This window comes from Oncorhynchus mykiss, chromosome 26 (assembly GCF_013265735.2).
Source record: "Oncorhynchus mykiss isolate Arlee chromosome 26, USDA_OmykA_1.1, whole genome shotgun sequence".
NCBI classification, from domain to species: Eukaryota; Metazoa; Chordata; class Actinopteri; order Salmoniformes; family Salmonidae; genus Oncorhynchus; species Oncorhynchus mykiss.
The window spans coordinates 22,075,631-22,102,039 of record NC_048590.1 but is presented as its reverse complement, the minus strand read 5'-3'; the positions used below and the strand labels follow the sequence as shown (position 1 = coordinate 22,102,039).

The 26,409-nt window shown below is 42.8% G+C and overlaps 1 protein-coding gene and 1 pseudogene across 2 annotated transcripts; both read right to left on the bottom strand.

The window, feature by feature from the left end:
* Window positions 1-1,045: 1,045 nt before the first annotated feature.
* LOC110506393 lies at window positions 1,046-15,608 on the bottom strand (annotated as a pseudogene).
* Window positions 15,609-16,167: 559 nt separating this feature from the next.
* Window positions 16,168-24,795, bottom strand: LOC110506391 (receptor-interacting serine/threonine-protein kinase 2). Of its 2 annotated transcripts, XM_036964327.1 has the most exons (14): window positions 24,659-24,795; window positions 24,196-24,341; window positions 22,928-22,978; window positions 22,740-22,820; window positions 22,017-22,170; window positions 20,806-20,955; window positions 20,355-20,497; window positions 20,156-20,205; window positions 19,857-20,006; window positions 19,336-19,421; window positions 19,051-19,119; window positions 18,814-18,955; window positions 18,465-18,659; window positions 16,168-17,816 (listed from the first exon to the last, which is right to left on the bottom strand). In XM_036964327.1, the coding sequence occupies exons 2-14, from the start codon at window positions 24,339-24,341 to the stop codon at window positions 17,506-17,508; spliced, it is 1,728 nt and encodes a 575-aa protein (XP_036820222.1). In that variant the 5' UTR covers window positions 24,659-24,795; the 3' UTR covers window positions 16,168-17,505. The 2 variants fall into 2 exon arrangements, with proteins under 2 accessions (XP_036820222.1, XP_021441653.2); XM_021585978.2 differs by lacking the exons at window positions 22,740-22,820; window positions 22,928-22,978; window positions 24,659-24,795 and having other exon boundaries at window positions 24,196-24,600.
* Between the last annotated feature and the right edge of the window lie 1,614 nt (window positions 24,796-26,409).

Below are 26,409 nucleotides of genomic sequence, written 5' to 3'. Positions count from 1 at the left end.
ATACTGCAAACTGGTTAAGAATTTTTATTGCTAAAACTACACAAATTAGATAACCATCAAATCTCCCATGGGGCATTTTGTGAAGTTAGTTGGCATTCCCCAGAAAGAAATATAGTGAAGTTCAGTGGCTTCATTGAGTATTGGCCCAGGAGATCCTTTGCATGTGTTTAATTCACTGCTGCTGCCCCAATAAGCCCATCATGTGAACCCAAACTGTTGGTAAAGCTGACATGACCTCATGAGTAACCCTCCAAAGACCATGTTGACATTTGCCATTGCTGAGATTGCATGGCATTTAGTTGGGGCTGTTGCACATTTTCCAAAGCAATACAGAATGTCTGGGTGGGATTGGTTTTTCAGGTTAATGAATATTGTATAATTTTGACAGAGGTCCAGCCCCATTACAGAAAATGTGTGCGTATGGACAAATAGTTTACATAATTGAATACTACATTAACCTTAGAGGTCAATCAGCAGTTCACAGAAAAATGAGCATGTGATAACTGAAGTTTTCCAGAGGGCTGGAAAAAAACTGAACTAAAGGACAGTAGTAGAGCTGTGGTGAACCACATGGCAGCAGACGGAGTCATTTGTTCCACTTTTCCAAAAATCATCCATAACTCAAAAGCTCCATGAAAACACAGACCGTAGCATCACTTTTAAGAAATACATTTTAATATTTATAAAAATCTGTCTGTTTGCATGTCCCTTTGGCATATGCAGTGTACAAAACATTAGGAATGACTTCCTGATGAGTTGCACCCCCTTTGGCCCTCAGAACAGCCTCAAGATGTTGAAAGCATTCCACAGGGATGCTGGCCCATGTTGACTCCAATGCTTGTCACAGTTGTCAAGTTGGATGGATGTCGTTTAGGTGGTGGACCATTCTTGATATACACGGGAAACTGTTGAGCGTGAAAAACCCAGTAGAGTTGCAGTTCTTGACACACTCAAACCGGTGCCCAGGACAGCTACTACCATACCCCATTCAAGGGCATTTCAATATTTTGTCTTGCCCATTCACCCTCTAAATGGCACACATCCACAATCCATGTCTCAATTGTCTCAAGGCTTAAAAATCCTTCTTTAGCCTGTCTTCCCCCCCCTCATCTACACTGATTGAAGTGGATTTCACCTGGATTCACCTAGTCAGTCTGTCATGGAAAGAGCAGGTGTTCCTAATGTTTCGTTCACTCGGTGTATATGTTTTTGACAGGCACAGCACATTCAAATTCTAAAAATGAAAGTGTACTCTGAGATCATAAAACAAAATTGTCTAACCTCTCTAGGTAATTCCATCACAAGATACGAGATGTATTGCCATCTTACATGGATCTCCAGCCCCTGAGAAGGGAGAGACCTCCACAGGCTCTGATGTGGATCTCACCTCCTCAGCTCATACACCAGGCAGGGGACAATGCTATGTCAGGAGATGGGGAGAAGTGAAACTATGAGTAGTATAATGACATAAGGAGGAGGGGATGTCCTAGAGTACTGGTCAGATGACCATGGCTTTCTTTGGGATCTGTCCTGGCCCAATGCTTAACTTCACATGAACCATCAGGCACCAGGTTGGCGACAGTGAAAAGCAACTGGTGTCCCACACTGTCACCTCTCTATACCTGTCTGTGTGTGTAAACGTGTGTATAGTGTCCCAACTTGTAAACTACAGACTAATGTAGTAGTCAGACATTCAGGTAAAATGTATAAATATTCCCTTGTTTTTGCAAAAGAGATGATTTTCCATGAGTTGGTCCCATGAGTCTGTTTGTGAATTGCAAAGGGTGGTGGGTAACATGGTGAGAACCTTGTGTCATGGTTGGGAGTGAGGTTTACCCACTGATGTCCATCTCGGTAAGCACACAGAAACAGGTGAGCTGGGTGAAGCGTGTGAAAGAACCTGGCACAAGAGAAAGAAAGAGTTAAGAGCAATCGTAAATTACTAAAAGAAAATACTGATTCCACATCTCTCAATGGAATTATTTTAAACTATTATACAAGACAGGAATATAAATCAGTTCTTATTTGAAAACAGGCTGAGGAAAGGGTCTTATTTCGAGAGGGTAACTCACATAGTAACTTCGTAATGTAGGGTGGGCGTTTGGTCTCGGGCAGGTGGATGCCCAGGAAGTAGATTGGCACTCCTGAGATGGCAATGGCAATGCCAATGAGAGAGTTGAGGGTGTCACTGTAGAGTGGCACTGCCACGAGGAACACAGTGCAACAACAGAAGATGATGGGGTACAACAGGGTCAACTGCACACAGGAACACAAGGACAGACATGGAAAAAGAAGAAAATAACATGTATTGTTGCCTTACATGTAACTACTTATCTTTAGTCTATTAATTGGTAAAGTATGAACATACTGGTTCACGGGTGAGACAGTCAAGTTATCTCATCTCACCTTGAGTGGTCTGGGTCTGTCTGGTTCCTTCCAGCGCAGGTAGATCTGCCCAGCGATAGACAGGCCCATAAAGAACCAGTAGCTGAAGCTGTAGTAGTTGATCAGCTGGAAGACATCCTCCACAGTCAGGTATACCAAGGCCATGGCACACTGTGGGCACAAAAAAAAGACACTGGTCAACAGAGGCAGAATGTGTGACTCGCCAACAGGGGGAGACATGGCTCATCAGCATCATCCACTCCAGAGAGTCAGGAAGCTGCACTGGGCATGTCCATCCACCAGGTGTCAGCACTGACAGCAGGATTGCGTTGATGTGGACAGTGGAGATTAATCTACTTCGTTTGTTTGGCATAGAAGTTGATGACATTGTTCTAAAGTTTGTGATGTAAGAAAAGGGGGTGCTTACGTTGAAGAGCAGAGCAGGGACAGGTGTATACCTCTCCGCATGAATCATTGATAAGGCGTCCGGGAGGTGACCTTCACGAGCACCCACGAAGAACAGCCTGCCAACGGCAGAGGTATCACTTAGAGATCGTGCTGAGCGATTAGTGCTTTGTTTGGTCAGTTCAGTTTCGGTTACATTATTTAATGCACTATGCATTATGTGGGTTGAACAACACAGAATTTAAAAAATCATAAAAGTCCCATTATGGTAGTGCCTGCCCATTACTGTTTATCACTTATTAATCATCAGTTATTCACATTTTGTTGTATAAATTACATTTGATGACTTTATTATTTAATTCCAATTCATCACCTCATCTCTATAGAGCTCCTGCCTATGTTGTCTGACAAAATAATATTTTCTTATATTTAACCTTTATTTAGGTAAGTCAGTTAAGAATAAATTATTATTTACAATCACGACCTACCCCAGCCAAACCTAGACGACGCTGGGCCAATTGTGCGCTGCCCTATGGGACTCCCAATCACAGCCAGATGTGATACAGCCTGGATTCGAACTGTAGTGATGCCTCTTGCACTGAGACACAGTGCCTTAGACCGCTGCGCCACTCGGGAGCCCAAACTATTTCAATAGTTCTTCAAAGTAAATAAGGCCTACTTTTATGACTGCTGAATACCAACTGTCCATCACTTAGATCGTGTATTTTCAGATAGAGATACCTCACGAAGCAACTGCCCTCTATCCCTCTCAATCGCGCCTCTTCTGTCTCTTCTCTCCCTCTCGGTGGCTGCCCCACACAAACCAGACAAATAGCCGTGCAATGGATTATCGTCAATGTAGTTAATAATCACGTTTTCTGCGCTAAACTACGTAGAAAATTGGCCTATTGGTAACTAGAACTCCCTGCTACATCGCACAGTTCAGGCATGATCTGATTTATGACGAGGGAAACTGCAGCCAACGTGTGCATTGAGAGCTCAAAAAAAAGAGAACGAAACTGAATTAAAATAATTTAACAGATGTCGGTCAATTACAAAAATAACATACATTTCGGTTAATCGCTCAGCACTAGCGGCCCCTAGAGTATCTGGACAACATAATGGTAAATCTGTGGCACACAGCATATACTATATATACAAAAGTATGTGGACACCCCTTCAAATTAGTGGAATAGTCAATTTCAGCCACATCCTTTGCTCACAGGTGTTTAAAATCGAGCACACAGTCATGCAATCTACATAGACAAACATTGGCAGTAGAATGGCCTTACTGAAGAGCTCAGTAACTTTCAAATTGGCACAGTCATAGGATGCCATCTTTCCAACAAGTAAATTAGTCAAATTTCTGCCGTGCTAGAGCTGCCCCGGTCAACTTTAAGTGGTGTTATTGTGAAGTGGAAAAGTCTATGAGCAGCAACGGCTCAGCCGCGAAGTGGTAAGCCACACAAGCTCATAGAACGGGACCACGAGTGCTGAAGAGTTCCAAACTGCCTCGAAGCAACGTCAGCAAAAATAACTGTTCGTCGGGAGCTTCAGGAAATGGATTTCCATGACCGAGCAGCCGTACGCACACAAGCCTAAGATCACCATGCACAATGCCAAGTGTTGGCTGTAGTGGTCTAAAGCTCGCCGCCAATGGACTCTAGAGCAGCGGAAACGCGTTCTCTGACAGTCCATCTGACGAATCTGGGTTTGGCAGATGCTAGGAGAACACTACCTACCCGAATGCATAGTGCCAACTGTAAAGTTTGGTGGAGGAGGAATTAATGGTCTGGGTTTTTCATGGTTTGGGCTAGGCCCCTTAGTTCAGTGAAGGAAAATATTAACGCTACAGCATACAATGACATTCTAGACGATTCTGTGCTTCCAATTTTGTGGCAACAGTTTGGGGAAGGCCCTTTCCTGTTTCAGCATGACAATGCCCCCGTGCACAAAGCGAGGTCCATACAGAAATGGTTTGTCGAGATCGGTGTTGAAGAACTTGACTGGCCTGCACAGAGCTCTGACCTCAACCTCACCAAACACCTTTGGGACAAATTAAAACACTGACTGCGAGCCAGGGATAATCGACCAACATCAGTGCCCAACCTCACTAATGCTCGTGGCTGAATGGGTACGAGTCCCCGCAGCAATATTCCAACATCTAGTGGAAAGCCTTCCCAGAAGAGGGGAGGCTGTTATAGCAGCAAAGGGGGTACAAACTCCATATTAATGCCCATGATTTTGGAATGACACGTTCGACGAGCAGGTGTCCACATACTTTTGGCAATTTAGTGCACATCCGTAGCCATTACCAGAAAGTAACTCCAGATGGGTTTTATTATAGAACATCACTATAAAGCTCTATAGCTCAACATAACCAGATGGAACATGGAAATCAAGGCCTTAGACTGTACAGCAAGACTATAAAGTTTAGGGCATTGTATGGGAGTATATGTGTGTGTCACAGGGTTTACCTGGATGCAGCGATAATAGATGCGTTTAGCCCTCCGTAACAGGACAGAGCCACAGCGATGGGGATGGTCCAGCTCATCACTCCCAGAGTGTGGTCGGCAAACGTCTACAGAGAAGATTTTATTTTATTTTAATTTTAACACAGAATCTCAAAAACACACTTTTCCAGGGGGCACTTTTACACATTTATAAAGAAAGATCCATATCTAAATGGGAGTGTGTTGGACTGCAATTAAACATCCAGACTCTCACTGGGCCGGGCCAGCCGACAGCGTTGCCTGAGGGTGAGCAGACGCTTATAGAATCAAAAGACAAACAGAACATCAACTCAATGTATACATAAATAAAAAGCAAGGGCATTAAATCGCCTGGTAATAACTTCAACATGTGGCATGTGGGTCGGCGCTGCATGCAATTTACCTCTCAAACTACATTCCCGGATATCAGAGCAATAATCTGCTCCTCAACAGCTCTATTCCATGATATAAAAGTGAGAGCTCTTAATTCTGAACTCACCACAGCCACGGCATCACTGGCGAGGATGGCACTCATGTCCAGCACGGCGTAGTAAGCCACGTTAGTCATGATATATATGATCGTGACAATGGGCATGGAGATGGCAATGGACAGGGGCAGGTTCCTATGGAAACAGGGTAAGAGGTCAAACATTATCATTCATACAGTATACGTCTCTCTCTCTCTCTCTGCTTGGCATATACTCTTACCAGAGTTTACTTGTTTTAACCTACAGTGCAACATGGTGGTAAGGTTACATGTCAATGGCATTAATGTGTGAACGTACATACGGTAGGTTCTACTTTGGAATAACAGCCAGCAGCCAGCGATCACTATGGCACTCCATTATCTACCACTGCATTCACACATCCTTGTTACCAAAGCTTCCTCCAATTAGTAACAGAACCCAGTTACTGTTCTAGCACGGGAGCGGAGCAATTTGTGCTTCAGCCGACCGCTCTGTTGGATTCGTTGTCATGCCAAACTGTCATGTACGACAAAAGGAGTTGGCTAAAGCACAAGCAGATCTGTGGCCAGGCTAGTTAATGACTGACTATAGAGGCGGAAATCAAACAGGTCAATAACGGTATGTTTGGTATGTGTTTGTCAGGGTGTCATGAGTACCTCTCTGGGTCCTTGATCTCCTCGGTAACAAAGTTGAGTGTGTCCCAGCCCGAGTAGGAGAACAGGGCAGAGTACACAGAGTAGTGTGTTGGCAGCAGTGTTAGTGTCACTGACCTTGGCATAGTTTCACTATGCCTGTGATGATGATGACGACGAGGGCGAGAACTTTGGCATAAGTGAAGACATCCTGCACCCTGGTGCCCCACTTCACGTAGGCCGAGTTGATGAACGTCAGCAAACCTAGGCCAACCGAAGACAGTGTTCACACAACATCAGCAGACGAGTACTTAGCAGAAGACTGGTAAAGATCAAAGATCAGAGCCAAATTGTTTTACTGTGCTGTGAGACTTTCAATCACACAGTACTCTTTCAATTCGTTACATGTTATGTGTTACAATTCACAGGTCACATGATGAGAGGACTCAAAGCTTCTTAACTTTGAGAGTAGTTCTGCCTGCTCTATTGGGCTTCTGTCTGTACAGATGCACAGTCCAGTGAGTGCACGCACACACATGCATGAAAACAGATTTGGAATCAGTTAAAATGTACACCCTGTAATGCAGGAACAGTATGTACTATTTCTTGGCCCAAATGTTAGCACACCGTTCTGCTGAAGTAGCGAAGGGTTACTAAAAATGGGTATGAGGTAGGAAGGTACTGGAAAACCTAGAGAGCAAGTCCTACTAAGAGCAATTTGAGAGCATTTTTAGTGACTCAACTTAAATTAAACAGTCTGCTAATATTCTATTTTTACAGTGTCTGCATTTCAGAGAGTGTCCTTTGACACTTTGTTTGCCACTTGTGAGAGAAGGATAAAGGAAAAAGTGAGGCAGAGAGGGCGTAAGCGCGTCATAAGTGTTTACTCACATATGCAGGCGGCTGCGATGAGGCGCGAGGCTGAGTAGGGTGGCTCACACGTGGGGAACAGTGGCTGCACCAGGTAGTTAGCGAACGTTATGGCGATGACCGCCTGACTGGTGGGCTCAATGATGAGCAGTGATGTCCACAAGCGAATAAAGGCAATGAATGGACCAAAGGACTCCAGGATATAGGCATAGCTGGCCCCGGACTTGGTGATGGTGGTGCCCAGCTCTGAGTAACACAGAGCGCCGACCACTGAGAATATTCCACCGATGGCCCAGATGACCAGCGACAGGCCGTAGGAGGCGCTGTAGATGAGCACGCCCTTGGGAGACACGAAGATGCCCGAGCCAATCATGTTGCCCACGATGAGGCTGACTCCGTTGAGCAGGGAGATCTCCTTCTTCATCTGCATGCTCTCTTTAGCCTGCTCGGGGGCCACGGCTGATGTGCCGTCGGGGTGCGAGGAGCTGCCGTTCAGCTTCCTGGTCTCATCCTGGTTCCCCATGCTGGGATTGTCTGTCTGGGGTCCTAGCTGGCTGGCTACTTCTGGGAAAAGGGTCCCCTCTGACTAGGTGCTATCTGCCCTAAAAGACTAGAGACAAGAAAGGAGAAGACAGAGAATTAGAGATTTGAAAGAGAGAAAGAAAACTAGCATGGCTAATGCCTCTGAAGCAAATCCCTCTCCTCTCCTTCAAGCCCACTCACCGGTGCAGCGGAAACCTCTGTAGCTCTGGGAGGCCCCATCATTGCCCATCATCTCACACCCATGTCTAAACTGTATGAACGTTTTAATGAAATAATTGACAATAACCCTCCTTTTTAATTTCCACATGTAGCAAGCAATTTTACAGTTGCATCGTCTAATGACAATGTTTGACAGCTATCGTCGACGGTGACGACATTGTGATGTCACAAACAATGGTGTAGTATATTTGAATTTGACTGCAGGGCGACATGCCAAATGGCCTGTTCCCTATTTGCCATAGGCCTAATACATTTCAATGCATATGTGGTAGTTAGACTATAACATCATGCAAGAGAACAACGTAGATTGTAGAAAGAGCAGAGAGCACCACCACAGCCCGAAATGTCAGATAGGCCTATATCATTGGTTGCTTGGGAAAAAGGGACCTACACATAGGCTACTGTGAATACAAATGGCAGTAAACGTTACTTTCACAAGTTAAACTTTTAAACAAATGTGTTTTTTATTTATTTCACCTTTATTTAACCAGGTAGGCTAGTTGAGAACAAGTTCTCATTTACAACTGTGACCTGGCCAAGATAAAAGCATAGCAGTGTGAACAGACAACACAGAGTTACACACGGAGTAAACAATTAACAAGTCAATAACACAGTAGAAAAAAGAGAGTCTATATACATTGTGTGCAAAAGGCATGAGGAGGTAGGCGAATAATTACAATTTTGCAGATTAACACTGGAATGATAAATTATCAGATGGTCATGTACAGGTAGAGATACTGGTGTGCAAAAGAGCAGAAAAGTAAATAAATATAAACAGTATGGGGATGAGGTAGGTAAAATTGGGTGGGCTATTTACCGATAGACTATGTACAGCTGCAGCGATCGGTTAGCTGCTCAGATAGCAGATGTTTGAAGTTGGTGAGGGAGATAAAAGTCTCCAACTTCAGCGATTTTTGCAATTCGTTCCAGTCAGAGGCCGCAGAGAACTGGAATGAAAGGCGGCCAAATGAGGTGTTGGCTTTAGGGATGATCAGTGAGATACACCTGCTGGAGCGCGTGCTACGGGTGGGTGTTGCCATCGTGACCAGTGAACTGAGATAAGGCGGAGCTTTACCTAGCATGGACTTGTAGATGACCTGGAGCCAGTGGGTCTGGCGACGAATATGTAGCGGGGGCCAGCCGACTAGAGCATACAGGTCGCAGTGGTGGGTGGTATAAGGTGCTTTAGTAACAAAACGGATGGCACTGTGATAAACTGCATCCAGTTTGCTGAGTAGAGTATTGGAAGCTATTTTGTAGATGACATCGCCGAAGTCGAGGATCGGTATGATAGTTAGTTTTACGAGGGTAAGTTTGGCGGCGTGAGTGAAGGAGGCGTTGTTGCGGAATAGAAAGCCGACTCTAGATTTGATTTTAGATTGGAGATGTTTGATATGAGTCTGGAAGGAGAGTTTGCAGTCTAGCCAGACACCTAGGTACTTATAGATGTCCACATATTCTAGGTCGGAACCATCCAGGGTGGTGATGCTAGTCGGGCGTGCGGGTGCAGGCAGCGAACGGTTGAAAAGCATGCATTTGGTTTTACTAGCGTTTAAGAGCAGTTGGAGGCCACGGAAGGAGTGTTGTATGGCATTGAAGCTCGTTTGGAGGTTAGATAGCACAGTGTCCAAGGAAGGGCCGGAAGTATACAGAATGGTGTCGTCTGCGTAGAGGTGGATCAGGGAATCGCCCGCAGCAAGAGCAACATCATTGATATATACAGAGAAAAGAGTCTGCCCGAGAATTGAACCCTGTGGCACCCCCATAGAGACTGCCAGAGGACCGGACAACATGTATAATATTGTTGAAGCGTTAAGCCTTTTAATGCCCTTAAATTGCACAACCGGCAAATCGGGGTAGAAGCTCTCGCAGCAACACTTTCAATAAGCAGAAACAAAAAAAAATTGGCTAAATGAATGATGAGTCAGTGCATGAATGAATGATGTCTGTTTTATATGGCTTACAAATTGTGCATTTGTATAAAAGTCAACAACAATCAGATTAAATAAATTATTATTTAGCCTATAACAATCTTTATAACACTTGAATGAACATTGATTTAGGCTACAAACTAAATAGGCCTATTATTATTTTTGCCCATCGAACTGTAAAAATCATAAATATACAATGAGATAAAACAAGTGATTTATAACCTTTAAAAACGAATGGCTTATAACCTTTAAAAACATTGGCTTATGCTAAAAACGAATAAGCCTATTAGGATATGGCTTTTGCCTATCGAACTCTACAAATCCTATAGGGCTACAAGTTTCAAAATAAATAAAGTAGCCTAAACAAAATAAGTACGAAAAAAAACTCAATTAGTGCAAAAAAACTGTGCAAATAAGTCTTTCAAGGTCTATGTCTCTCGATTAGGATGAACCTGGATTTGAATATAGGCTACATTTAAAATGTAATAAAAAAGTGCAATGAGGAACCATTAGGTTGAGTTGTTTTTTACCATGTCTTAGGCCGCATAAAAAGTTTCTGGCATGGAACACCAGCATGTTCACCCAGTGGCGAACTCAGCAGGATGATGAACTTGTAAATACTGTGCTCTTGAGTATTTTTCATACAGGAGTAATAAAGGCCTAGTTCAAAACTATATCTGGTGCTTCAGCACCCTCACCACCCCCTTCCTGCAGCTATGCTTATATGAGTACTTTTAAAGACAAGAGAAACTAAGCCCTACCAATGTGAAAGTCATGCGGCCTAGACTAGATAAAAAATAACTAGGTGTAACACTGTTTAGACCTAGCAATGAGTCCTTGATATATCTACAATCTATAGCAAAAAAATTGCCTTAAATGATAACAAATAAAGTACATTCTTTGGGGCGAACCCTGCAATATAGTTTTCATGCATCTAATTAGCCTATTTCTCAGCCGCACCAGCGACTGGCCTCGGCCTCCTCACCTAATTGGTTATGAAGATGGACAAACAAAAGGCAAGACCAAGTGGTGCACAAAAACACCCCCAAAAAAACTTTCTGGGAAAACTAGAAAACAGGAACAAGAAAAAGACAGGAGCAAGGGGAGAACCGGTCGTAGGCTTGACAAACAAAACAAACTGGCAACAGACAAACAGAGAACACAGGTACAAATACACTGGGGATAATGGGGAAGATGGGTGACACCTGGAGGGGGGTGGAGACAAGCACAAAGACAGGTGAAACAGATCAGGGTGTGACAGTCTGAGTGTTGGAGTGTGCCCCTAGCGATCCGTCAATTTAAAAACAATAAGAAAATTGTGGCGGCTGGTTTGCTTAATATAAAGAATTTGAAATTATTTATGCTTTTGATACTTAAGTATATATTAGCAATAACATTTACTTTTGATACTTAAATATATTTAAAACCAAATACTTTAAGGCTTTTACTATAGTGACAGTTCCTCTAGTGAGAGTGCCGACCCTCCTTCTCCTCCTCTCCCAGGAAACCAAGCTGGCTCCCAGTGGCGCTCATGAGAGCAGGAGGAGTATTCTGTGAACACTGATAAGCCTACGAGTGATGAGATGGATTGCCCCAACAGTGTGAAGTCCGAGTTCCAATATGTAATGTAAATAGGCTACCAGCTAAATACTGTATGTCCAGTGGCTTGCGAAAGTATTCACCCCATTGGCATTTTTCCTATTTGGTAGCCTTACAAATTGGAAATAAAAATTATTTTTGGGGTGTTTCTATAATTTGATTTACACAACATACCTACCACTTTGAAGATGCACTGTCCGGCTGGAAGGTGAACCTCCATTCCAGTCTCAAATCTCTTGAAGACTGAAACAGGTTTCCCTCAAGAATTTCCCTGTATTTGGCACCATCCATCATTCCTTCAATTCTGACCGGTTCCCCAGTCCCTGCCAATGAAAAACATACCCGCAGCATGATGCTACAAACACCATGCTTCACTGTGGATGGTATTTAGTCTGACCAGAGTACCTTCTTCCATATGTTTGGGGAGTCTCCCACATGCCTTTTGGCGAACACCAAACGTGTTTGCTTGTATTTCTACTTTAAGCAATAGCTTTTTTTCTGACCACTCTTCCGTAAAGCCCAGCTCTGGAGTATACGGCTTAAAGTGGTCCTATGGACAGATACTCCAATCTCCGCTGTGGAGCTTTGCAGCTCCTTCAGGGTTATCTTTGGTCGCTTTGTTTCCTCTCTGATTAATGCCCTCCTTGCCTGGTCCGTGAGTTTTGGTGGGCGGCCCTCTCTTGGCAGGTTTGTTGCGGTGCCATATTCTTTCAATTCTTTAATAATGGATTGAATGGTGCTCTGTGGGATGTTCAAAGTTTTGGATATTATTTTATAACCCAACCCTGATCTGTACTTCTCCACAACTTTGTCCCTGACCTGTTTGGAGAGCTCCTTGGTCTTCATGGTGCCGCTTGCTTGGTGGTGCCCCTTGCTTAGTGGTGTTGCAGACTCTGGGGCCTTTCTGAACAGTTGTATATACTGAGATCATGTGACACTTAAATAAAGTCTACCTGTGTGCAATCTAACAAATTCTGTGACTTCTGAAGGTAATAGGTTGCACCAGATCTTATTTAGGGTCTTCATAGCAAAGGGGGGGAATACATATGCACGCACCACATTTTCCATTTTGAATTTTGTTTTGAATTGTTTGAAACAAGTTATTTTTTTAATTTCACTTCACCAATTTGGACTATTTTGTGTATGTCCATTAAATGAAATCAAAATAAAAATCCATTTAAATTACAGGTTGTAATGCAACAAAATAGGAAAAATGCCAAGGGGGTGAATACTTTTGCAAGGGACTGTAGCTATAGATAAGCTAGTGGGCTAGACTGCATAGTCTGTATAATGAAACAATCCCTATTTTTTTGTGTTTTTTTTCACCTTTATTTAACCATGTAGGCTAGTTGAGAACAAGTTCTCATTTGCAACTGCGACCTGGCCAAGATACAGCAAAGCAGTTCGACACATACAACACATGGATGTTACACATGGAATAAACAAACATACAATCAATAATACAGTAGAAATATCTATATACAGCATGTACAAATGAGGTAGGATAAGAGAGGTAAGGCAATAAATAGGCCATGGTGGCGAAGTAATTACAATATAGCAATTAAATACTGGAATGGTAGGATGTGCAGAAGATGCATGTGCAAGTAGAGATACTGGGGTGCAAAGTAGCAAGATAAATAAATAAATACAGTATGGGGATGAGGTAGATTGGATGGGCTATTTACAGATGAGCTATGTACAGGTGCAGTGATGTGTGAGCTGCTCTGACAGCTGGTGCTTAAAGCTAGTGAGGGAGGTAAGAGTCTCCAGCTTCAGAGATTTTTGCAGTTCGTTCCAGTCATTGGCAGCAGAGAACTGGAAGGAGAGGCGACCAAAGGAAGAATTGGCTTTGGGGGTAACCAGTGAGATATACCTGCTGGAACGCGTGCTATGGTGGGTGCTGCTATGGTGACCAGTGAGCTGAGATAAGGTATGGCTTCACCTAGCAGAGACTTGTAGATGACCTGGGGCCTGGGGGTTGGCGACGAGTATGAAGCGAGAGCGTACAGGTCACAGTGGTGGGTAGTATATGGGGCTTTGGTGAGAAAACGGATGGCACTGTGATAGACTGCATCCAATTTGTTGAGTAGAGTGTTGGAGGCTATTTTGTAAATGACGTCACCGAAGTCAAGGATCGGTAGGATGGTCAGTTTTACGAGGGAAGGATGCTTTGTTGCGAAATAGGAAGCCGATTCTAGATGTAATTTTGGATTGGAGATGTTTAATGTGAGTCTGGAAGGAGAGTTTACAGTCTAACCAGACACCTAGTTATTTGTAGTCGTCCACATATTCTAAGTCAGAACCATCCAAAGTAGTGATGCTGGACGGGCGGGCAGATGCGGGCAGCCATCGGTTGAAGAGCATGCATTTAGTTTTACTTGCATTTAAGAGCAGTTGGAGGCCACGGAAGGAGAGTTGTATGGCATTGAAGCTTGTCTGGAGGTTAGTTAACACAGTGTCCAAAGAAGGGCCAGAGGTATACAGAATGGTGTCGTCTGAGTAGAGGTGGATCAAAGAATCACCAGCAGCAAGAGCGACATCACTGATGTATACAGAGAAGAAGAGTCGGCCAGAGAATTGAACCCTGTGGCACCCCTATAGAGACTGCCAGAGGTCCGGACAACAGGCCCTCCGATTTGACATACTGAACTCTATCGGAGAAGTAGTTGGTGAACCAAGCGAGGCAATCATTTGAGAAACCAAGGCTGTTGAGTCTGCCAATAAGAATGTTGTAATTGACAGAGTAGAAAGCCTTAGCCAGGTCGATGAATACGGCTGCACAGTAATGTCTCTTATCGATGGAGGTTATGTGTAGCGCAAAACTTTACACATAGGAATGCACGGTACCTTTGACATCGTTTTTTAACATCGGCTTTAAACTAGACATCGACACCGATACCAATACCGATGTTTGCATTTTTAGCTAATATCGGCTGATTCCGATATGTTCACCGATATATCGTGCATCCCTAGATGACAACCAATTAATTCTAAGTGGTTTAAATGGGCTTTCTCCATTCTGATTGTTTTATACTCAACCCCAAACTAGGACAAAACTGACAGTAAAGTAGTCCAATTTGTCCAACTTTTCATTTATTTAGCACTGTATCATAGACTGTATTTTTTTTTTTAACAACGGTACGTGGATCCATAGCAGTATACATTAAAATACTATATATTGCCCAGCCTTACCACCATACTCACAAGGTCTCTACACAAAGGAAAGTAATGACTTATGACTATGAATCTTTTCAATTACCAGCCTTTCGTTTTCAGTAAAAGGATCATTCTGGGGTATGGCTTATCAAAATCTCTCAAACCACGTAGACATAAATCATGCATCTGACCAATGTTCCCTCAAAAGAAATTAGCACCTGAGCAAATTTCTGGTCTGCTGAGCACAAACTTGAACATTGTGAAAATTTAGTGCAACTTCTGCCGCGCATTTACTGTTAACACTGAGGATGTATCCACTTTAAGTTAGTTTTAACAGTAGACTGCTGTGGCTATTTGTTCATAACGTAGGCCTACCAACCATCCAACCACCAAAAACAATAGAGAAAAATGCACCCCATAACATTTTAACATGGAAATAGCTGTTCTATCATTCAGCCTACAGTAGCAGCAAATTATTACACAACCCCCAATGGATTTTGAGTAGGCACTGTGACAACCAACCCCGTTCTCCCCTACAGGGAAATCGAGGATTTGAATTTTTAGCCTAAATTAGATTGATTTTGGTCTGTTTCTAAAACAATATTGACATTATGTTTACTGTAATGTTCAGTAAAACATACAGTAAACCCCTTTGCAAACGCAAGGGACCAGTCATTTTTTCCATCTTCTTTCCAGGAAATAACAACGTCCTTTATCCTACATGGCAGGTAGGCTGTGAATCAGGCATTTACACCAACTAGTGAAATTAGTAGTAACCGCTACATTTTGTATCGGCTATTTGTCTTACCTTGTTCTTGTTTTCTGTTTATCGCTCTTGACGACCTGCCAATATGTGTGGCTGCGGCATGCCCACTGAGCACACAGCAGAGATCAATTATCATAGTCACGTAACAGCGGCAATAAACGATCACACGAATGGATACGGTCTCTCAAATACAGTATATTGGAACACTTGTATGATTCACTATTTACTTTATTCACTATTTACTTTAAATATATATATATATATATATATATATATATATATACTTTGTGTTCACAGTGTATTTGTTTGATTTACAACTGCACTGGACCAAGAAACAAAATTGAAACCGATTTTTCACTTCAAAGTAAAATAATTACCTGGAATCAATTATTCAGAATTAAAATCAAATGAATTTGGTTGGAGGTAAGTGAAGTGATTCTCGTTTACTGTGTAATTTCTCATCTGTGGAAATTTGCAGGTGCTTTCGGGGTGAAAAAAAAGCCATTCAACCACTTTTGAAGCAAGAAAAAACCCACTGGGCACAGATGACAATTAGTCGTCTATTCCACATTGGTTCAACGTAATTTCATTGAAATGACGAGGAAACATTGATACAACAAGTGTGTGCCCAGTGGGCTATATATTTGAGCGCAACAGTAATAGGCAACAATTCTAGAAGTAGACCTACTTTAAGCCACTGGATGAAAATTACAGCCTTTATTAAACATATGCCTTTGTTTCTGAGTGCATGAACTCAAAAACCAACAAGAAAAGAGCTGCTTGAGTGTCAAGGAGGAGTCTTGATCTAATCATGTAGTTATATATTAATTTACTTTATTATACAACTCCAAATATTCCAATCACTAGGCTATTCACACAGACAGTGCTTGGGGAAATTACTGTCTTCTGTTCTCAGCATGATGTTAAACAGGCCAACAACACAAAAATCTGTACACTATGGCCAATACTTCACTGGGCCTCTCATTTGACAAGACCCCTTTTTACCCTTTTAGTACATAAACGTCTTTAGACTCTACTTGTGTGACAATTGGTACTGTGTGAAGCCAGTGGTGCAGTGTGAACACCAGACATGCAATTAGACATGTACTGTTAAAAGGCGTGTTGCGCGAGATGGGCAACAAAATCAAAGGGTACCCTGAGGGGAATGTGACAATGACCTATAGGTTCAAGGATTTAACAGGTTTACAAACACAAATAACCAACAAAAGTGGCATAAAATGAGACTCAAGTTCAGTTATTTTATCTGATAAACCAACAAATAATAATCTTGTTTCAAGATACCAAGTCAGAAAGTGCTGAACAGGACAATCCAAACTATTTTGAACATATAGTTTCGTACAATATGTACTTTACAAACAGGCTGTCAAAAGACGAGCAACATTGTGGCACCACACAATAACCCACAGAGCAGAGAGAGGGTCAAAAGTCACAACACAACACAGAAAATGTAGCATATAATATAGAACAAACTGTGTTTTGTGTGCTAGCTCAGTAGTCCCTCAACACATAGTTAACACTCATTATCGCTAGTGATGGGTCATAAACATGATCAAAGCAGATGAATCATCCACACAGCTATTCACTTTCATTGGTTTCTCTCCAACACGATTGTTTCTATCATTTGGCTGTCACAGAAGCTTCCTCTAATCAAACGTTTGATTGACATCAACTTCAGAGGTAGCACCACTCTGATTGAATACTCAGACTTATCAAAGGCATGGACAGGTGTGTCCCCAACATGGATCTCTATGGATATAGATGAGTCATTGCAGCTGTTCTGATGAAATTAGGAATCTCAGGTTCTCCAATTGATATTCACTCTGACTGACTGTGGTCTGTATTAGACCTGAGTGAGTATAGAATAGATTTGGTTAGGGTTCCTCAGCTCTTCATTCCAAGGCTCCAGTCTCAATTGACACTCTCTGAGATACAGTATGACATGATAAACCGTGAACAGATACATTTGGTTAGGGGCCCTTCACTACACAACCCCCCATTCTAATAACCATCCATCCACCTTCAGTGAGGCATGTGTGGAGGGCCACGATTGGTGGCAATGGACATCAGACCGAGGGTGGTAGCTACCAGGGAAGCTGCATGTTCCCCCTGACAGGCACAGGTGTCCAGTAGGGAGCGTATGCGAGAGGTCAGTGTCAGAGAGGCAGAGATGACCTCAAAGGCCTCCGGGGGAAGGGCTCGCCGTGAGATGAGCACATCCAGCAGGTTGTTGAGTCGTCCGTCCGTCATGCCTCGAATGATGCCTTCACGTCTCTCGCGCAGCATACGACAATAGCTCACCGCCACCGGAGTCGCAGACACACACCGGGCAGCTGCGGACAAAGAAGGTAGGGTGAAGTTTCAAGGATGACACAAGAACTATAATATCACATCTCTCTCAAACACTCATAAGACACAAATCGTGTAGAGAGGACTTTGAGAAAAATACCTGGACAACTCAGAGAAAGAGGACAAGAGACAAGCAGTAGCTATCTGATATGAAAGACAGTAATACGTACCGTAGATTCATAGCCCTACTAGACAAGTTACCCTCTTAATCAACACACTGGTCACAATCATAAATGTCTAGTAGCCATGTATTGCTTTTTAAAAAGACAAAATGTTTTTGACTCAGAGCATTTACTGGGACAACAGACAACTTGTAGAGAGAAACAAAGATCCTCAAGGGAGGAAACGCATTGGACACTGATAAGAAAGGATGGCCATGCAGGAAACCAGCAATCCCCCAAACTGCTTACTGTGCACATACAAACACACAAATGGAGGCACTGTTTGTAACGTCTACTCATTTTCATATTGCTTTACTTTGTCTTCACCTTTTTCAGCAACATTTTAGACACGCTAGAGAAAGAGAAGTCAATTCTAGATTGGATTCTATAGCTACAGTCTGGCACTGTACATACGTTGTCAGACAAAACTGGGTAATAGGTGGGAGGTCTAAGCTTAAACACATTTTCTACCATGGGAGCTGGCAGTGGGCTGGTTGAGAGGGCTCTGTCTGAGGGCTTTTGAGGGACTGGAGGAGAGTGGGGGTGGTGGGCTGAGTCTCTGTCCCTGGGAGACGCCTCCTGTCCCTCTGGAATGCTCAGGACCCGGTCCACTGCTGGGACATCTGGGACTGGTGGAAGACACCACAGAGCCGCCAGACACACAGTCTGGGGAGAGACACGTTGCTGTTAGACTGTTCCAAGATACAATATCAATTAATTATTATTTAATAAAGAAGATAAACAACAGGGTGGTTTCACTGACAACAAACTGAGCATATTCACAAACTGCTCTCATTATCAATCAGTTTGAAGTTCTTACCCTGACAGTGCCTCCTCTGGGATGCTTCCCCTGTATATATGGCTGTAGGGGGACTAGGGAGTGTTTCACTAGGACAGGAAGTCTGTGGAAAGGGCAGTGTCTTGTTGCCCACACATTTAGTGTCTCTGGAACCAGCGCAGGCCTAGTAATGAGATAAGTAAATATTGTTTTCAATGTAAGACATCACAAGCATTAAATACAATCAGTATATCACAAAAAAATGTGAACCAAGCTCACTTCTAGATTGTTTATCTCAATGGGAATGTCCTTCACAGGATGTATTTTAGAGTCATGTAGCGCCCTCTCCTGGTAAAGGGACAGAAAACACATACGCATGTTTGCTCATGATTAGTGACGGGTCTATTTACTGTTTTCAGTAATAACTGTTGAGAGATTAAAAGCACATGAAACATATCCTGATTTCCTCAGTCAAAACAAACTGATAGCAGATCAGGCTTGTGGAAACAGAGAATATCGGACTTCAGAGTGTAATAGAACTTATTAAATGAGGATGATCCGTACCTTGCTTTCCCTCACCCTGAGGGTAGCCCTTGTCATGGCATCGGGATCAAAGGTTGCTATGACGCTCCTCAGTTCCAGTGCACAGTCTGTGGACAGAGAGCCAGAGAAAGAAGAGGACATGAGAAAGATGTCCTGCCAAGTAAACATCACATTGAACATAAACGCACCAAAAGTTTCCGTTTTTTATATACCCACATGGCAGTCATAGGCAAGGAAATACATGGATATGAACTAACATCAGAAAATAAACAATTGAACACAATTTAGATGAGAAGACTCAAAGAGTCTTATTGATTAAGTGGCAGAAGTAGGGTATGGGATTGTATCTCTCAGTCTCGGCGTGTGGAACAGAGAGGAAGTGGGTGCTGCAAGTGGTTCTGCTTGTCACTCGTCCTCAACAGGCAGGTAGGTAAGCAGTCAAGGAAGGGGGACTTGTAGGGAGAGATCACAAAGACCAGGCACAGCTGCTCTCTTCACCATTGTCTATCTACACTCTGATTCACCCTCACAGACAGACTTACCCTCTGCTGTTGGACGGCTGTGTGGGTTAGTGCTCCAGCAGTTGGTCATCAGCTGAGAGAGGGTATGGCAGTGGGGTACATGCTTGGGTAGCAGCTCATCCTTCAGGCCTGAACCAATCCCATCATCACCTGAAAGCAGCTGGAGCAAATCTGCTTGGGCATGGACAATGACAATGATGTGTTACAAATTACACATGTAATAAAATATTGAGACTGTATGATATTCGGCCAGGTATAACCTAGTCTCTGCTGATAGAAACAGAGTTGTGCTTTGAATAGACGGAAAGAAATAGAAACACCTTCACATGGTGGTCTTCTGTTCAACGTCTCCCACAGCAGCACACCAAAGCTAAAGAGAGAAGATGCTCATTGGGTAACTGCATGTTCATTAGTAAAGGCATCTGTAGAAAAGTGGTAAACATATCCTTCCCCCACCTGGTCAATTGATTTGGTGAATATGACTGTTTGAAGTGGCAGGATCATGAAAGGTGACCTCACCTGTACATGTCTGCCTCCACAGTGGGTGTGGTGCCAGTCAGGGCCTCAGGAGACAGGTACACCAAGTCCCTGAAGCAGGGCCCCCCTCCAGCAGAGAGAGAGGAGCCAACCCTCCACTCCCTGGGCAGGCCCCAGTCACTCACCTGGAGGTAGGAACATGAACACCCACACAGATGAACATAAACGACAACACACACAAACATAAACACCCCCACAGATGAACATTAACACCCACACACAAACCGACAAAAAACACCTGCTCTAACAGACTCAAACCCACGTACGTACACTGTAACGCTTACACCTGCAACTGTTCACAATACACCATATCCCATGGAAAATATACCATCAATCAAAGGGAGTTCTTTCTCACATTAGTTTCACCACTCAGAGAGAAGACTTGAGTCTCTGTAGTACAGGACTGGGTCAGTTATCAGTCACTGTTCTCTACCTTGGCCCGGTACTGCTGGTCCAGGAGAACATTGGTGGGTTTCAGGGCCTGGTGGGGGAGTGGTATGCAGTGGAGGTGGCACAACCCCTCTGCCACATCTAATAGGATGCCTAGCCTGAAACTCATGGGTAGACCTGGATACAGCTGGGTCTGACAGGGATAACACATGTTACAATCATTCAAAAGATGCAGTATCAAATCTATTCACTTCATTATAATGGATAATAAATAAAAGGGAACTGAAAAGCACATGACAACACGAAGTTGAAATTGTGAACTGAAAATACTATAGAATTCAACATGACCACAACACAACTTACTGTGTGTAAATACAGTTTAACCACAGATAGACTAAATCATGTGCAGTGTCACGTCTACTGTCTGAACTTTCTCCTGAAACAGGAAGAGCTCTTTGTGTAAATAAGGCAGTGACAGTGCTGATGAAAGATAGATCTCTTTTTGCAGCAGCCAGGGGCTTTCCAGACACAGCATGTGGATAAAGCAATCAAAAGAAGGACATTACTTGACTAACTTTATGTGCATCTATCGACCACCAGTTTGTTGATACACTGAGTGTATAAAACTTTAAGAACACCTGCTCTTTCCATGACAGACAGACCAGGTGAATCCAGGTGAAAGGTATGATCCCGTATTGATGTCACTTGTTAAATCCACTTCAATCAGTGTGGATGAAGGGGAGGAGACGGGTTGAAGAAGGATTTTTAGGATTCTCTTTTTTTGAGGCAATTGATACATGGATTGCGTGTGTGCCATTCAGAGGGTGAATTGGCAAGAGAAAATATTTCAGTGCCTTTGAACGGGCTATGGTAGTAGGTGCCAGGCGCACCGGTTTGTGTCAAGAACTGTAACGCTGCTAGGTTTTTCATGCTCAACAGTTTCCCGTGATCATCAAGAATGGTCCACCACCCAAAGGACATCCAGCCAACTTGACACAACTGTGAGAAGCATTGAAGTCAACATGAGCCAGCATCCCTGTGGAACGTTTTCGACACCTTGTAGAGTCCATGCCCTGACAAATTGAGGCTGTTCTGAGGGCAAAGAGCGACTGAATATTATGAAGTTTTTTAAAATGTTTGGTGTACTCTGTGTCTACTGTATGCTGCAACACAGGGAAGCTGTAGAACCAACTTAGATGAATCAATTAGATGAATCAATTTGAGTTAGACTGAGCGCGCATATATAACACTGACCTGGTATAGTAGAGAGTGTAGAGAGCCCTCAGGCATCCAGTCATAGAGCAGGCCCATCAGACACCAGGCCTCGTACACACCCAGAGGAACCAAAACCCGCTCTGAATGGACTTGTCTGACCACAGCCACATCTCTCATCCACTCAGTCCACTTACTGGGGAAGAACAGAACACACAGTAAACACACCACATACAAACCTATGCACACATATACAGTAAACGCATAAAAACACACAAACCCTCAAACAGACACGCACCTGCTGCAGTGGTCTTAGTTCACAAGGCTTTAATTTAAACTAATTAAGTAACCACAATAATGTGTCAGATTTTTTAAAAATATTTTGGAAAGTTGTGAGAGAGAGAGAGAGAGAGAGAGAGAGAGAGAGAGAGAGAGAGAGAGAGAGAGAGAGAGAGAGAGAGAGAGAGAGAGAGAGAGAGAGAGAGAGAGAGAGAGAGAGAGAGAGAGAGAGAGAGAGAGAGAGAGAGAGAGAGAGAGAGAGAGAGAGAGAGAGAGAGAGAGAGAGAGAGAGAGAGAGAGAGAGAGAGAGAGAGAGAGAGAGAGAGAGAGAGAGAGAGAGAGAGAGAGAGAGAGAGAGAGAGAGAGAGAGAGAGAGAGAGAGAGAGAGAGAGAGAGAGAGAGAGAGAGAGAGAGAGAGAGAGAGAGAGAGAGAGAGAGAGAGAGAGAGAGAGAGAGAGAGAGAGAGAGAGAGAGACCCGACCTCACCCTCCTAGAAGCTGAAGTAAAATGTTAACTGTTTGCTGATGATCTGGTGCGTCTGTTCCCAACAAGGGCCTACAGCAGCACCTATAATACAAATAATGGGGATCCAAAAAAGGTTCAATTGCCAGGACCACAAATACAAATTCCATCTAGACACCGTTGACCTAGAGCACACAGAAAAACACACCTACCTTGGCCTAAACATCAGCACCACAGGTAACTTCCACAAAGCGGTGAATGATCTGAGAGACAAAGTAAGGGCATTCTAAGCCATCAAAATGAACATAAAATTCAACATCCCAATTAGGATCTGGCTAAAAGAGCCTTTATATTCTACAACCACCTAAAAGGAAGTGATTCCCAAACGTTCCATAACAAAGCCAGAGAGATTAACCTAGAGAAGTGTCCCCTCAGCAAGCTGGTCCTGGGGCTATGATTCACAAATACACGACAGAGCCCCAGGACAGCAGCACAATTAGACCCAACCAAATCATGAGAAAAGAAAAATAGATAATTACTTGACACATTGGAAAGAACTAACAAAAAAACAAAGCAAACTGGAATGATATTTGGCCTTAATGATATTTGGCCTTCTCCCGGCAGGCAGTCACTGAGTCCGAGGTGCTAAAGGAGCTCCTTAAACTTGACCCTTTCTTCTTTAAGGTTGCTGACCCTATCATCGCCAAGCCTATATCGAACCTTTGTAACCGGTCTCTCCTTTATGGTGAGGTTTCTATTGCTTGGAAGCGAGCCACGGTTCGTCCTTTACTTAAAGGGGGAGATCAAATTGATCCTAACTGTTATAGACCTGTTTCTATTTTGCCCTGTTTATCAAGTGTTGGAAAAACTTGTCAATAATCAACTGACTGGCTTTCTTGATGTCTATAGTATTCTCTTGGGTATGCAATCAGGTTTCCGCTCAGGTTATGGATGTCTCACTGCAACCTTAAAGGTCCTCAATGATGTCACCATTGCCCTTGATTCTAAGCAATATTGTGCTGCTATGTTTATTGACTTGGCCAAAGATTTTGACACAGTAGACCATTCCATTCTTGTGGGCCGGCTAATGAGTATTGGTGTCTCTGAGGGGTCTTTGGGCTGGTTTGCTAACTACCTCTCTCAAAGAGTACAGTGTATAGTCAGAAAATCACAAACACCATTGTAAATACGTACTATATTTATCTGTCTACTTATTTTCCCTTTCGTAGCCTAATTCAACTAGTTGCATATTGTTGCAACACTGTACATGGCTAGTAACACAACTTTTAAAATGGCTCTATTATTTAGAAACTTTTGAGAGTGTAAAGTTACTGTTAATTTCTGATTGTTTATTTCGCTTTTGTTTATTATCTATTCCACTTGCTTTGGCAATGAAAACATGTTTTCCATGCCTATAAAGCCACTTGACTTGACTTGAGAGAGAGATTTTGTCATTGCATTTGAGATTTGCCAAATTTACCTTCCACCTGCAGTGCGAGACGAGAGGACCTTGATTGACACCTGTAGTTCTGTTCTCTTGTAAGTACCCTGAAGACACCCGCCTGCGCTGGTTCGGCACAATATCACATTTAGCACATCCTCTTGATGAACAGTTTCCACCGCCATCTGATAGTAGGAACAGAAATCAGTCGACTCTATAATAATAACACTTTATTTTATCTTGCTTGTTGCTCTGCCATGGATTAATGTATTTGTCTTTCACTGCACTGACACATTGAACAGGAAGCATCGAGTTGCCGCGTGTGCTCTGAAGACAGTGTATGTACATCGACACGATTGGCTGCTTTGTTCACGGAAATCTCCTGGCTAGCTACAGTAGGCTATAAAATGAGGGATGAAGTCATTTTTTTTGGCAATGGCGTAACAACCGATAAAGGCAGCGACATAACTTGGCTTGAACAATTCCTGATTCAACGACCCACCGGTCAAAAACGGGTTGAACCAACGTAGTTCCCACGTGATTTCAACCCGCAAAATCTACATGGCAATGTTTAATCAACGTGGAAAACTAACTGGAAAACGGAGGGCATTTCGTCTTTTTCCCACCCAACGTTTAACCTAAATGACAATGACATAGTGAATATTTTTGTTAGTTGACAACTCAACCAAAAGTGAAAGGGCTGTTAGGGGACAGAGTTGGGAAATTCATTTAAAAAAAAAGTTTACATAATGTACCTTTCCCCTCCTTCCAAGCAGAAGGGCTGCAACCAACTGACTTTAAATACCATCTGTGTCAGGAAGCCTGCACTAGTGAAATATACTATATATCCTTATATAAACAGAGGGCTTAGGGTATGTAGTCCAATAGCCTACCCACTTTTCTATCTTCTACACTGTTCCGACAGAATTGACTATGTTACCTGTAAAAAAAGGCCAATGTTTATTATGAGCACTTTTCAAACAGTTCAATTTTCACAAAATTCTTGCCCGCAGAAGCCTTTTATACATCCTGTTTGCATGCCGGCACCTGTTGGTTACCAGTGGGAGTATGTGCTGATATTCTAATAAATCCATTGAAAATACATCACAAAGAAATCCATTATTAATTCATTTAGGCAGGTTCTAAGAAACATAAGACTAAGAAAAATAGAATAGCATATTTTGAGTTTAATGGTGTTACTGGTCTGTGTAGCCTATAGGCTGCATGGCTGCGCCATGCAAATGAAATCAATAGTTCGTTATATTGTTCATTAAACAGTAAACGCACATATTTTACAGTAAAAAAATTATGGAATATAACAGAATAAAACAACTTACACTACCGTCAAAAGTTTTAGAACACGACTCATTCAAAGGTTTTTCTTTATTTTTTCTTTATTTTTACTATTTTCTACATTGTAGAATAATAGTGAAGACATCAACTATGAAATTACACATGTAATAACCCAAAAGTGTTAAACAAATCAAAATCTATGTTATATTTGAGTTTGAGAGCCACCCTTTACTGAAGAAGGTAACTCCCCAGTCGCACAGTTAGCTGTGATGGTGTGATAACATTGACTGGTGATGATCAATGTGCTGCAGTAGCCTATTAGGCCTAATAATTAGCCAACGAATGATGGGATAATATGAATGAGCTTCTTCAGCTACACAGCCTGACGTTTCACCAAGCATGCCACATTTTCTACTGTGATTAGTCAACAATGAAAGGCACTTCTTGAAAAAATAGAGCAGAAGCCAAAGGGCTGTGTTGGAGAGGATCAAAACAGCAGTTTATCATGGATAAATTGTGACTGACTGATCTACAAATAATAATGAGTTGTCATTTATGATGCAAGGTGATTTGTTGATCAGTCCGTAAGCAGTCACTTTGATGCTCTCCAACACGGTCATGTTCTCCTCTCCACCTGGATAGAATACCACCCCCACCTGGGCTTAATTGAAAATGTAGTGGCCACCGCTGTTTGTCAGCACCTTAATAGAGATAGTCCTAACCCTGTAGTCCTAACCTCTTGTTCTTTCAGCCATTCTTACAGTGTGGCGAAAATAAATGGGGAAAGAAAAGGGTTTGGGATAAACGCCGAAAATAAGGTATGAGGTTAACACACGCTTAGGAGATCGTATACGTTTTGTTCTACGAGATAATATTAATAAGTTAACATGACCTTTATGAATTATGAAGCCTTTGTGCTTTTTGGAATGACAAATGCTACAAAATTCACAAAATGTAACT

What these genes read in the sequence shown, in the direction of transcription:
- LOC110506391 (XM_036964327.1), bottom strand. Translation starts at nt 24,341, where the DNA reads ATGGCGGTGGAAACTGTTCATCAAGAGGATGTGCTAAATGTGATATTG. An exon ending in ACCAGCAGTACCGGGCCAAG is followed by an intron (nt 20,498 to 20,805) that starts GTAGAGAACAGT and finishes TCCTACCTCCAG; the next exon opens with GTGAGTGACTGGGGCCTGCC. An exon ending in TCAGGGTGAGGGAAAGCAAG is followed by an intron (nt 19,120 to 19,335) that starts GTACGGATCATC and finishes TCCCTTTACCAG; the next exon opens with GAGAGGGCGCTACATGACTC.